The sequence below is a fragment of the Muntiacus reevesi genome, chromosome 18 (assembly GCF_963930625.1).
Source record: "Muntiacus reevesi chromosome 18, mMunRee1.1, whole genome shotgun sequence".
Taxonomy (NCBI): Eukaryota; Metazoa; Chordata; class Mammalia; order Artiodactyla; family Cervidae; genus Muntiacus; species Muntiacus reevesi.
Window position 1 is genome coordinate 11,349,997 of NC_089266.1, and position 13,760 is coordinate 11,363,756.

The 13,760-nt window shown below is 57.0% G+C and overlaps 1 protein-coding gene across 3 annotated transcripts in view; it reads left to right on the top strand.

Annotated features, from left to right (window-relative positions):
* The first annotated feature begins 4,680 nt into the window (after positions 1-4,680).
* BAIAP2 (BAR/IMD domain containing adaptor protein 2) overlaps positions 4,681-13,760 on the top strand; it is a 50,962-nt gene continuing 41,882 nt past the window's right edge. The window contains exons 1-2 of one of the 3 annotated variants that reach the window (XM_065911035.1): positions 4,681-4,718; positions 6,260-6,346. In XM_065911035.1, the coding sequence (XP_065767107.1) occupies positions 4,688-4,718; positions 6,260-6,346 (118 nt within the window). In that variant the 5' untranslated portion in view covers positions 4,681-4,687. The remainder of the gene's footprint in view (positions 4,719-6,259; positions 6,347-13,760) is intronic. The other 2 variants (XM_065911033.1, XM_065911034.1) reach the window with 2 other exon arrangements.

A 13,760-nucleotide genomic window follows, 5' to 3' on the forward strand; every position in this document is an offset into this window, starting at 1 on the left:
GTGTGTCTGGGGAGAGTGGATGAGGCAGGCACCAGGTGTCCTGGCATCAGCCTTTGCCCTTATGTTGCTAGAACGTGGCTCCTAAGGGAGCCCAGGGCAGGCCGAGTTGCCGGGTAGCACCTGGTTCTATCCTGCCTGCCTTGACGGCCTGCCTGGAGAACACTAAGGCCTGTATGGAGAGTGGGACAAGCTGGGTTGTGTGGCCAACCTGCATTGAAGCTGGGACTGGCTCTACCAGGACCCAGAAGACTGGCTCCTAGCCTCCCTGAACCTCCTCCTGTCCATCCGTAAAGTGGACAGCATCACCAGTCCAGTGAGGACTTGGGGTGATGAGGGTGTAAGGCCGCCCCCCCACCCAGGCCACCGGTGGAGTCCAGTGTGGTCTCATTGCCTGAGTTTTTCCTTCCAAAGTTTGAGTGTGTAGAGAGGGCGCAGCCTGGCTTGACCGCAGCACACATGCACACACCCACATGTGCACACACGTGCACGTGTGCATGGGGCGCAGGCGGACCCCCGGGCCCCGTCTTCCTAGACTGCACGAGAACTGGAGGGGAAACAGGAGGCACGTCACTTCCCTGAGCAGAGAAGCTTTGCTCTTTGTTTGTGGCAGTCCTGCCAGGAGAGTTTTGGAGGGGTTTGTCACCAGGAGGCAGAGCTGAGGGATAAACAGAATCCCCAGGATGGCGAGCGGGGGACCCTGGGCGCGGGCACAGCCGGAGCACAGTCCCTTGGCAGAGCTCCCTCACTCCTCATGACCCCAAGGTGGAGATGGGGCTGTCCTGCTGCCCTTTGTCCTCACTGGCCGGGCAGACCTGTGACCCAAGTCAGTCAAAACGGCGTCACTGCGCAGGCGCTGGGATGCCCAGGAGCCAGCCGGGCAGGAAGGCTCCTGGGGACCTGCCCATGCAGCCAGGCCTGGCCCCTCCCACTGACGCCCGTAGAAATGCAGGGCTGGGGGGCCCCAGGTGGGGGTGGGGCTGACCCTGCCTTGGAGATTTGCCTTAAGGCCTGGATTCCTGGGACCGCAGGGTGGCAGGAACATGGGCTGTGTGACATCTCGGCAAGAGGGCCACCAGGAACTGCGCCAAGCTCGCAAGTGTCTAGCAGGGACCCCTTCTCTTCCTGACCCTTCTGGAGCGTGTGTGCAGTGGGGCTGGCAGGGAGCCCTTGTGGCAGCCCCGCTCCCTGCTGGCACCTTGTAGATCCTGAGCCAGCCAGGGAGTAAGTAAAAGAAGATGCTGGTTCTGAACATGGCACTCAGCCCAGGACCCCTGTGAGGGGGCAGGCCCGGTCGCCATGTGCCACAGTGCCACACTTGAAGGGGTTTGGTCTCACTTGCGCAGCCCAGGCCTGAGTTTGCAGAAGGCGCTGGTCATTGCCCATGTCATTGGGTCTCTGTCCTGGCTGCAGGGAAGTGATTTTGGTGCAGGGCCTCTCCTGAGCACCCCCGAGTTCCACAACAGGTGTGAGGTTGGCCTCATGGTACAGAGAGGTGTGTGCGAGGAGGCCGCCCTCCTGGCCTGGACTTCGGTTGCACACGCCCTTTGGCATCAGTGAGGAAGCAAGCTCCCGTCTCCAGCCCCGGCACGTGCTGTGGGTTTGAATCTCAACTCCCTCCATCCTTCCAGTGAAGTCCCACAGAACGACGCCATCGTTCCCTCACTTATGAAAAAGTAACAGGTAGCGGAGCCCTGGGGCCTTCCTGGCCTGCTCACCAGGCCTCTGTTGGCCTCTGACTTGCCCCTCTGGGGTCCTGCGATGTGTGGAGGGGCTGCGCAGGCCCCTAGTTAGGGGAGCGCTCATTTGCAGTGGGGGTGCCAGGGTCCCACTGCAGGTCTCTGAGGGTAGGTTTGGGCCTGTCACAGGCCTGGGGACATCATGGCCTCCTGGGTCCAAGAGCGTCTGCCTGAGCCCTGGGACAGCCTTGGGCTCAGGCCCTGAGAGGGCCCGCTCCCACAGGGAGGTCCCCACGGGGAGGAGCCCCACCAGAGGGGCTGAGCCCTTCTCAGGCCTCCAGGGTCCCTCCGGACAAGATGGTCTTGGACCTGGCCTGTGTCTGGTGGTCGCAGTTCTGAGCACTCAGTGACCTGGAGGCAGCTGGGAGCCCGCTCTCCCACCAGGGCGGTGTCGGTGAGGAGCTGGAAGGAAGGACAGCTCTCCGGCCAGGGCGGGAGGGCCTCCTGCTTCCCCAGCCCCACAGCGTTTAGGTCGCTGCCCCTGCCTCAGGCAGGCGAGTCAGCAGCACCTGTGTGAGCAGGCAGTGCCCTGCCCAGGGGACCTGGCCGGCACCCCAGCGCCCCTCCTGCCCTGCCCCCTCGCACCCACATTCCTCGTGCATGAGCTCAGCTGCTGCACTAAGGAAGCGAAACCTGGCGGCTGTCCCCATGTGTCACTGGGCGGGTGTGGTCAGGCTGCTGCGGTGACCCCCTCTGTTGGCCTGGGCAGCCGCAGGCTGTTTTCTGCTGTCACTCAGGATGTTTGGGGCTCCGGGTGGGAGCTGCGGAGCCTCCTCTTCTGCCCTGGGGGGTAGCCCTAGAGCTCTGCACCCCGGGTCGGCTCTCACAGGCCCCCCCACCCCAGGGCTCTGTCTCAGCTCCATGCCTATCACTGCAGTGAGACACACATCTTACACTGAAACTGCATGCATACACACACACATATACACACTCACTTGTGTGCACGTCTGGAACACAGAATCGGGGTCAGAAGCTACCCTCACTAGGTCTATACTCTGCTTCGGGTCCATTTCCTTTGGACAAACAAACACATGCACCCGCCAGCATTTCTCTGCCCCAATGCAGGTTCGGGTGGTGTTGAGCAGCGAGGCGGAGGGCTCAGCCAGCCTGTGCGTGCACCCTCAACAGACAGTCTAACCTGGGGCCCCTCCGCAGCCTTCCTGGACACCAGTCCCTCGTTCACTGCCTGTTACCTGACACCCTGCCCTGACTCCAAGGCTCTCCTTGGGTTGGATGAATCTAGACCCAGGTTCTCCACCAGAGTGGTCTCCAGACCACTGAGCTCCGTCCCTCATTGTGATGGGGCCAGCTTTCCACTGAACCTTCACCTCTTAGGTTTCTGAGCAGCTCTGAGGAGTGGCCTGCATCTGAGTAGTCTTGGCTATGATCTGGTCTCCTTGGAGCAGCCAAGGGGTACATTTCCTTTTGAAATGTATCAGATGGACCCTTAGCTTCCCATCCTGTTCAGAGAAAGAGGCATCCCCACCACGGGCTGTGAGGCTGGGGGTTGGCCATTACGGCACCACTTTTGCCTGTTCTTCCCTCCCACCACCCTTTCCCTGGCTCCTGCCATCCTGCGCCTGACACCAGCAGGCCCTGGCCTCGGGGCCTTTACACGCACCTGCCTGAAGCCCTCCTCTGTCGACAACATGGTTCTCTCCCCGGTGTCCCCTCTGGGCTGAGCCGTGTCCTTCCCTCCTGTTCTCCGGGCGTGGGATCCTGCCCAGTGTGTGAAGTGGGCCTGTCTCCCCCCCCCAGGACTTGGTCCTTTGAGTCACTGCCGTGTCCCCCGTGTGCCTCAGCCCTGCTGCAGCACATGGCAGGTGCCCATCCCTTTGCCTTGTCCAGAAAGGAAGGTGCACCTGACCTGTGAATTGGGGCACATGTTGGGTGTGATCCCACAGCCCTCCTTGGAATCTGTGTTGGTCCTGCTGACTGAGGGCCAGGAACATGGAGGAGAGCGGGGCTGGGACTGCCTGTGTGCCAGGTGGGCAGGGGCTGGCACTGCCCATGTTCATGCAGAAGCGCCTGGGCCTCCATGGTCTGCCCACAGGGCCAGGCGACTTCCCCTCCTTGGCGGCGTTTGTCTCTTACCCTCAGGAAAGATCAGACGCACATCACAATAACTGACCCGGAGATGTGGGATGTGGCTGAGACAGGGTTTTCCTTAAAAGTCCCTTGTGGTGTTCTCGCTGGCTGGGGCTGGCACCCGACCGTCAGGGCACATTACCCAGTGGAGCTCACATTTGGCTGTTGTTTGTGTGCGCCTGTTTTTATGCCTCGTAATTAAAACATTTATTTGGCCTTCACAGTGAAAATCTGATTTCTTCAATCTAAGAACTGGTGCTATTGGCACCAAGACTTGAGTCCATCGGGTGCGCGGATCCAGAGCTGCTGGCTTATTCATCGTGCGGTGTTTGCAATCAGGCTGCGCGTTGCTCTAATCAGAGCTGATGTTTGGTAATTGATGTGTTGAGTGAAGATCGTGGTGGGAGGGGGCTCCAGGCGGCGATGAGCCTTTTGTGTGTGGCCTGCTAGGGGCCTTCCTCACTGACTCAGCCCTGCCAGATGGGGTAATGGCTCCTCAGCGTAGCATGTCTGAGTGCCAACTATATGCCGGGCATGGCCCCATGCATCCTGCACATGCTCACTTATTTGATCTGCCAGGCCCTGATGGAGCAGGTTCTGACCTTTCCCCCATTGTACAGGTGTTGGTACTGAGGCTGTGGAACGTCACTTGTCAGAGGACATTCAGCAGGGACCAAGCTGCAGTTTGGACCCGAAGCCCGGCTGTGGCTTCGTGGGCTCGACCCACGTATGACACCTGCGTGATTTTCCCCTCACCATTCAGGCCTCCAAGCGGCCAGGTGTCTTGCCCCTAAATGCTGTTCTCTGCTCTCTTCCAGACCATCATGGAACAGTTCAACCCCAGCCTGCGGAACTTCATCGCCATGGGCAAGAACTACGAGAAGGCGCTGGCAGGTGAGGCCTACGGGTGGGAGTGAGGATGTCTGAGCAGGTGGACAGCTTCACAGGCCCTGATGAGGGACGGACAAAGATGTTTCCAGAAGCCCGACATGGCTGAGCAAGGGTGTAGGCCGTAAGTGCTGCACCACAGAGGCCCGTGATGTTCTGTGCACACCGTGGACACAGGGCCAACTCTGGAAGTGGGTGGGTCAGCCAGCATGTTTCAGGCCGATAGTGGTTCATTTCCTGAAAGAAACATCCAAGGACATGTCTCACCCCTGTGGGCTTTCTCTTGGAGTGACGTCACGTCATTCTCCGCCGTGCAGGTCGTCGGCCTTGGGGGAACCCCTCACGGCCCGCCTGGGCTCCAGCTCCCATGCCCTAGTTGCTTGGATGTGAGGCACATGCCTCCTTCCAGGCCTCTCATCATTACCCCACCATGAGTTCTGTGTGGACCGGGGTGGGAGGAGGTCTGAAGGCGTCCTCCCCTCCCTGTTTTCCTGGACCTCCCCAAGGGACAGAGCCCCTCAACAGCCCTCGGCCTCCCCAAGGCCAGGCCGGGACTCTCTAGGCTTTCCTGTGTTGAGTGAAGATCGTGGTGGGAGGGGGCTCCAGGCGGCGATGAGCCTTTTGTGTGTGGCCTGCTAGGGGCCTTCCTCACTGACTCAAGCAGCGGGCACTCCAGCCCCTGGGGCACGGAGCCCGCACGAGCTCCCGACTGCGTGCACTTAATTGAAAACTACCTAAATAAAATTTGATTGAGTGCCCAGTTATAAGCCCCTAACTGGATTCTGGAGAAAACGGATTAGAAATTGTAATTATGGTGGATGCTCCCCACGGCCCCACTCTGGAGGTGCCCTCGTTCTCCTTCCAGCCTGAAGGGTGGTGTGGAGGGGGCTCCTCCAATGAAGGGGTTTGTAGACACTCCCAAGGTTTTTGAAGGGTCTTTTGAGTTCCTGAAGGAAGCTCTGTCCTGGGCAGCAGCCCCCGGGCTTGGTCCCAGGAAGTCAGCTGGCTTGGAGCTTGCCGTCGAAATCCCCCGCAAAGTCAGGTCCGCCTCTGGTTTGAGCAGAAGTCGCCGTGGGAAGTGGTGTGTGAGGCCCCACCCCCCACCCCCAGCCTGCTGCCTTTAGCCTGATTTGAGTGTGTGACTCACTCCCACTTGCACGGCTCAACCCTGAGACACAGGACATTGTCAGAGCCCTCAGCCCAGGCTGGCTGGGGGTGGTCTTCCTGTCGAAGCAACTTCGCAGGTCTCCACCCAGAGGTTGGTGCTCCTCTCGTCAGGGACACCGGGCCTTGTGGTCATGGTGGCACCCTGTAATTTGACTGGATTAACTCTGGACCTGAACAGTACACTGTGTCCTTAGAGAACGTGCTCTCAGCTTTGGGACAAGAGAACGTCAACAAGAGACGGGCGGAGGTCCTGCCCCGGCTGGAGCCTGCTGGGCGCAGGGAAGACAGCTGCGTGGCAGGCGGGCAGGGTGGCCGAGTAGGTGCTGCAGGTGGTAATTTCCTCATGAGGGAAGTAACCACCCCTTCCTCTCCTCTCTCAGGTGTGACGTATGCTGCCAAAGGCTATTTTGACGCCCTGGTGAAGATGGGCGAGCTGGCCAGTGAGAGCCAGGGCTCCAAAGAACTCGGTAAGACCCTGAAACGTGGCAGAGACCCCGGAGGTCCCTGCAGTCGGATGTCCCCAGGCAGATCAGGGACCCCACCCTGTGTTTGGTCCTTCTTTCATTTGGGGTCATGTTTTCCCTGTCCAGTAAGAAAAGACTTCCTAAACTGATAGACGATAGTTGCCCTCGGAGCTAGTGAGGGCTGTGGGGTGCATAGGGTGCACCGGGCGGCTCCAGGTCCCCTTAGAAGCGTGGTTTGGGGATGAGCAGACAGGCAGATCCACATTTATAGGTGTTTGTGGCAAAACTTGAATTGGCTGGCATAGAGGAGCCATGTGAAAAGGTGGACTCAGGTGATGGCCTTTGATGGTGTGGGGAAATGTTTCTGGTGTAAAAATTAGTGAGAAAAGGTACACAATCTTGGCATGGTGTGACCAGATTTTGTAAAAATACCCTGGGAACATGCTTATCTCATGATGGAGACCCCGGAAGCTTAACAAGTGGAGTTTCTGGGTGTGATTCTTTTCTTTCCACTTTTTCTGTGTTTGACACCTTTCCAACAGGAGGTCATATTTCTTTTATAATCGAGGCACACGACGTGGAATTTAAAGAGCCGTGGGCTCCTCAGAGCAACTCCGGGTTCTTGGCAGGTTGGAGGGCGTTTGGTTTCTCTGTGTGCCCATTCATTCTGGCTCCCAGAGGTGCCTGCGTCTTGCCCACCACGTGGTCTTCAGCAGAGCCCGCCCACTCTCGCCAGCAGTCCACCTTCAGACTTTTCACACCATCCTGCCTTGGAAGCTGGGCCAGTCCACCACAGGGCTTTGTGGTACCCTCTGCCATTCCCTTGTCTGAGGACACGGTGGCCCAGCTGGCCCCACCGTCCCAGCCCTGAGTCAGCGCCATCCCTGGCAGGCCTGCTGTGTGTGTTGACTGCCACCCTGGCAGAGCAACAGCAGCGTCTGGGTTTCCCTGAGGCCAGTGTAAAAACCAAAGCAACTCCGGGACCTTCCTGGGCTGGGAGCAGGGGCTGGCGACCATGGAGACGAGGGCAGGCAGAGTGAGTGGCCAGGCCCAGACTCCTCATGGGGGCTGGCTGCTCACCTGGATGTGGGCCTTCACTGTTTAAAGAGCTGGCTGGTCTCCAATTCTCCAGCTCTAGGTGGTGGTGGTTTAGTTGATAAGTCGTGTTCGACTCTCGAGACCCTGTGAACTGTAGCCTGCCAGATTCTTCTGTCCCTGGGATTCTCCAGGCAAGAATACTGCAGTGGGTAGCCATTTTCTTCTCCAGAGGATCTTCCTGACCCAGGAATCAAACCGGGTCTCTGCATTGCAGGTGGATTCTTTACTGACTGAACCAGCGGGGAAGCCCTCTGTAGCTCTAGAGGGACTCTCGTGGCCTCTTGGGGATGCCGAGCCAACCTGCCCTGGACGTCAGGCCTGCAGGCTTGGCCTGGCTGGTGACATGTTGGATGTTTGGGTGGATGGAGGCCTGAACTCCTTGGTGACCAGTCATGGCTGTAAACCAGCGCTGGCTCTGAGCTCAGAGGCCACTTGTGGGCCCCGCCTGGTGCTCCTGGGCCTCCCAGCGATGGCTCCTCAGAGGAAGTTTGGGTGTTGAGTGTGAGCCTGTGTGTGTGTACACAACTCCTGTCTGTGAGAGGGGCACTTTCTTATCACGTTTGATTGTGGTGGCCGGGAGGAGACGCCCCAGGGTGAGGGTGGACACGTGCAAATCTGTGTGAGATTCTCGAATTTCCCCTCGCTGAAGTCCTTGGGGGTTGTTACGGCAGGCCTGGTGAGCGGATGGCAGGCTCCTGCTGTGAAGTCTGCTCATGGAGGGGGCGGGGGCCACACTGGGCGTTGCAGGAGGGATGTCCCTCCTCCCACCAGTCTATTTGCTGTCTGGGCTCCGGCCTGAATCTGGGAACTTCTGGTTTACTTGTGGGTTCTTGAAATCTCTCTAGGGGTTTGTGGTCCATGGGGTCTGTCACCAAATGGGAATTCCCACTGTGTGTGTCCAGGAAGGCGCCAGCCAAGGGGAGACCCTATTTCCTCCACTCACGACAGTTCTGACACCAGATGTGGGTTTTCCAGCACCAGCGAGCCCTCCAGTGTCTGAGGACCCCAGCCAGGAGTCCCACAGCTCAGCTCACTTCTGACACCATCTCCCTGGTGTCAGTGTGGACCCTCGTCCTGAAAGACTGCACCCCCCCACCCTAGAGGCCAGCACAAATCGAGGGTCTCCGGTTCCCCACACTTCTGTCCGATTTGGCTACAAACGGGCTTCCCACCACTCCCTCCTCGGGTCTGGCTGTGTGCTGGAACAGCTCACAGAACTCAGGGGCAGGCTTACTGTCTTAAGGATGTCATGAAGGACCCAGATGAGCGGCCAGAGGAGCAGATGCCCAGGGCAAGGTCTGGGAGGGTGCCGAGCGCAGAAGCTTCTGTCCCTGTGGAGTTGGGGTGCCCTACCCTCCCAGTATGTGGGTGTGTCCACCACCCTGGAAGCTGTCTGAACCCCGTGTTTAAGGAGTTTCCAGGCATGAGCAGTTGTTAGCTCAGCCTCCAGCCCCTGTCCTAGAGGATGGGGTAGGGCCTCTACTTCTGATGCTGGCTGTAGCTGGGTCTTCCTGGTGACCAGCCCCCATCCAGGAGCCCAGGCAGAGTTGCCTCTTTGGAACAAAGGACGTTGCTATCACCAGGAGATAACGGGATTAGGAGCTCCATATCAGGAAGTTGGGGGGTAGGGGGGAGGCAGAGACCAGCGTGCCTGTCTTCTCACATCATTGCTCAGTTTTTTCTTTAGGTAACAGCTTTATCAGGACATAATTCACATGCCATACGGTTACCACTGAAAGTGTACAACTCTGTGTTTTCTAGTATATTCAGGAAGTTGTGCACCCATCACAGCTGTCTCATTCGCAAACTTTTCTTCATCCCAGAAATGCAAGCAGTCCTCGTTAGCAGTCACTGCCCCTCCCCCAGCCCATGGAAGCCGCTGACCTGGTGTCTGTGTCCATGGCTTTGCCTGGATGTTTCACACAGAAGAAAGCAAGCACTGACCCTTGGTGACCCGTTTGCTTCCAGCTTCTTTCAGTTGAAGAGGGTGTCTTCTAAGTGCATCTGTGTTGTAGCGTGTGTCAGCTCCGTTCTTTTTATGGCTGAATAATACTCCCTTGTCCACACAAGGGAATACTCTTCCATTCCCCAGCTGATGAACATCAGGGCTGTTTCCACATTTTGACCAGTTTCAATGCTGTTGGTGTCAGCAGTCAGCACAGATGTGTGTGGACACTTTGTATATCCCTGGAAGGGGAACTGCTGAGTCACACGGTCACGGTCGGGTTGAATTTTTATTAAAGCAGCACACACGCGGGTTTAAAAATAAGTCCCCCTGCCCCCCACATGCCTGAGGCCCACTTAGCCCTGCATATTGTCTGCCTGTGTTTGCTTCCATACGTGTAAACAGGCAAATTTGTGCTGTTTCTTCTGTTTCATTTTGGACATTATTTAATGAATCTTTTTTCTAGAGGATTTGGATTTAGCGTTTTTATATTGCTCCTCTCTCCCCACCCAAGAGAACAATGACAACTTTAATCAGTGCCCAACATAGCCTTTGTACGGTGCTGGCGGGAACCCTCAGCTCAGAACAGTCTGCCCACAGCACAGCGGACAGCAGGTCTGAAATGGAAGCCTGATGAGACAGACATGAGTGCACACTTGCCCAGGTAGCACACACCTGCCCAGGTAGTGATCAGCCCCGGAGAAAACCTCCTGCCTCTCTCGCTCCATGCCCGCCCCATTCCAGACAACCACTGTCGTGCGTTCTGCCCTGAGACTTGGCGTGCATTTGCTGGAGTTTCTATGAATTGACCCGTGTAGTGTGTGCTGTGCTCTCTTGAGTTTGGCCTCTTTTATCTCATGATTGTTTTGAAAGCCATCCCAGGGTTACACACACCTCCAGACCATCCTGCCTTCACGACGAGTAGTTTCCGCTGTGTGGACGTGCCCTGTTGTTTATACGTCCTTCTGTTGACGGACATCTGGGTTGTTTCCAGTTTGGGGCATTTCCACATCTATGAACTAATGACTTCGGGCATCTTTTCCTGTGCTGTTTGCTGTTTATCTTCTTCGGTGAAATGTCTCTTCAGGTCTTTGTGCCCTTGTTTTGGTTGGGGTTTTGTCTTCTGATTGAGTGTTTTAGGTAGATGTGCTCGGCGGAACCGAGCTGCCGTCTATGGGGTTGCACAGAGTCGGACACGACTGAGGCAACTTAGCAGCAGCAGCAGCTCTGTCGGATACACTTTGCAAATATTTTCTCCCAAACCCATTGGCCTTTCATTTTTGTCACAGTAGTTTTAGAACAGAAATGTTTAGTTTGTTTTTGTTTTGTTTTGTTTTTTTTTTTAGAAATGTTTAGTTTTAATGAAGTCCAGTTGAGTGATATTTTTTTTCCTGAGCTGTGGTCCATAGGCTTTCATTACTATTTTGACAGCTTTGTTTTTCCTAGAGTTAATAACTACCTGCCTTCATTTGCATAGTTGTCAGTTTGCAATCATGAACTCGGTCCCAAACCCGAGACTGCACTCTGGGGTTCCTCCCAGCTGGCAGTGGTCCCGTTAACCTGGCTACTTCTCCCCCTCTTGGAACCTGCCTCCTGGAGCCCCCCACACCCCCAGGGCCAGTGGCTGGGCTGTGCATGCATGGACCACCCTTCTCCAGCCTGGGACTCCGTTTTCTGCGTCCTGGGTCCTGTCTTACTTCCTCAGTTAGGGCGACCATCCTTCCTTTTAGTGGTTCCTCAGCAGGAAAAGGGGAAACATATTTCTGAACGCATGTCTGTCTGTGGATGTTTCTCTGTCTCATGCTGATGGCTTAGAATTCCAGGTGGAAGTTCACACCCCTCAGAGTTGGAAGGCATCACTTCCTTTCCTCTGACTCCCAGTGTTGCTGTCTTCAGTGTCTTGGTGGCTCATTTTTTTTTTTTCTTTAATGTGAGTTTTCTGTTTTCCCCCTTCTGGAAGCTTTTGGGGTCCTTATCCTTGGGTAGGTGCTATGAAATTTCCAGATATCGCTCCAGTGTGTATGTTGAGGGAGAGAGCCCCAGGGGGCCTGGAAAATGGAGCATCCCAAGGGTAAAGGAGGCATACGAACTCCGGAGCCATGGGAAGGGTAACGGGGGCTGGGGTTAAGCTGCAGCCCCAACCTGAGGACAGCGAGGGCACCGCGAGGGGTGGAGGACAGGAGCAAGGGTACGTCCACAAGTGCAGGGTGGACGAGAAGGAGGCACCCTGGGAGAGGTGGGAAAGTCTAGAACCAAGGAAGGGAGCAAGACTGAGGGTGGGAGTGGGGCTTCGCCCTTGGGAAGCCGGGTTTGTACGGCCTGCTTGTCATCTCTGCGCTGGGATCCACCGGTCTGCAGCAGCAGGCGCTGTGCTTTCACAGCTGTAGAGTATTTCATGAACATGTAACGAACACAGTGTGTTTCTCAGTCCTCTTGTCCAGTACCCAGGTTATTCCCCAGGGCAGGGGATGGGGCTGGGCTCCCACTCTGAGCAAGCTGGTCCTTGGGACCGTGATGCTGACCAAGCCCACCACGGGTGAGCTTCACGCGGTTCCACAACAGCCATGTCCTGGGTCTCTCCTTCCTGGCTTTGCCGTCCTCCCACATGACCCACATGATGATCCACAGTGCTCCCATCTGAGTGAGGCTGGGCACCACCGCCTTCTGCTCCCGTGCCCTCCTCTGTGTGGGCAAGTCTGACCCTGCAGGCCACCCCACTCCCAGGTGCCCAGGCAGCAGCTCTGGGCCACCTGGCTCCTGGACAGGAGGGGAAGACCAACCCAGGACCAGCATCTTGGACACAGCAGAATGACAGTTTGCACCTGGTTATAGCTCGGGCTATGCTGGGCACCCATGTACCAGGGGTGGACAATCCAGCCCAGGGGGGTGCCTATACTGGGGCTGCCCTGCAGTCACTTGCTGAGAAAGTCAAGGACTCTGGGTCCTTCTGCGCTGCTTACTTCTGCTCCCTGCTTGAAGACTCTGGTAGAAATGGTAGAGATTTTCAGATTTGGGACCCTTTGCTCGTGGCGGTAATGTGGCAGGGAAGGGGTACGCTGGTGCATTTTGGCCACTATCCTCGTGAAACTATCGCTTAGGAAACGTTCTCTTTGCAGCTCTTTGGGCCCATTGGCTCTGCCTGCAGCTCTGGGTGTCTGTATGAACTCCCCCTCCCCCAGTGCTGATCAGGACCCTGGGGAGGGGGGCCTGTGCTGATGACCGAATGATCCTGAATCGTGGATATTCATTGACAGGCTGTTTGGTCTGGCACGTAGCTCATGTTTATAGATGTCTGTAACGTTTGAAGAGAACTTATATCCCCCAACTAGTCCCTGATTCTGGGTGCAAGGTTCCTAACTGTGTTCAGATCTTCAGCACTTCCACTTCCTAATTAATAAGTAAGAGAGGTGTCCGTCTTACTCCCTAGGATGGTGGGCTCCTTGGTTTCTCTGTACGGTTTTTGCTTTACGTGTTTTCTAGCTGTGTTACTAAGTGCATAAACTGCGAGTTACATGCAGTTGTGTTTTCCCGACGAGCTGAACTTTGCGAGGGGACCCCTGTCCCCACCAGTCCCGTTTTCAGTCTGTTTTGTTTCATGCTGAGTTCGTTTTCCTCCGCCCTTCCTGTCTGCAACCCAGGGGAAAAGCTCAGTTTCTGACCACTTTCTTCTCAGCAGACCTTCCTCCCCTGCGTGGGAGAGAAGAGATGTGGGACCTCTACTTTCCCAGGGACGAGCCAGAGCCCTCAAGGGGAAGCCTCCGGGGAAGCGATGCTCCAGCCGAGGTGTGGCAGCAGCCTGGAGGGAGCTCTGTTCGCACTGGCGGCGTCCCAGGCTGGGCGCCAGGCTCCTGACCAGAGACGTCATCTTGATGGGGCTTCGTCTGCCTTCTCACAGCCCGCTTTCCGCCGGGATCCCTCTGGGTGTGGCCCCTGGCGGCTGTGGGGTCAGGGATCGCCAGCCAAGCAGTGGCAGACACCCTGGCCACTCCCCTCACCCTCCTTTTTCTGCCAATCCCTGCCCTGTTCTTCGGGTTCTTCCTGCCTTTTCTTTCCCACGAAGGGCAGGAGCTGTAGGGCTCAGGCTTTGCTCCCAGAGCTGGCAGTCTGCTAGGATGGTGTGGGATTCAGCCATGCCGACCCTGAGTGGACCAAACCCCCTCATCTCCCTGCGAGCCCTGGGCCCTGTCCTTCCTGCGTAGAATGAGGATCTTGAGCAGCACAGAGCCCTCAACACCACCATGGCAGCCGACCGTGTACTCCCCAGGGCTGGACCTCTCGTCGCCGGGGCAGAGGCTTCTGCTGTGTGGTCTCCTGCGCTGAGCAAGGCTGAGGCCCATGGAGGTCAGAGGTCAGAGCCCAGTCGCCGTGAGGCAG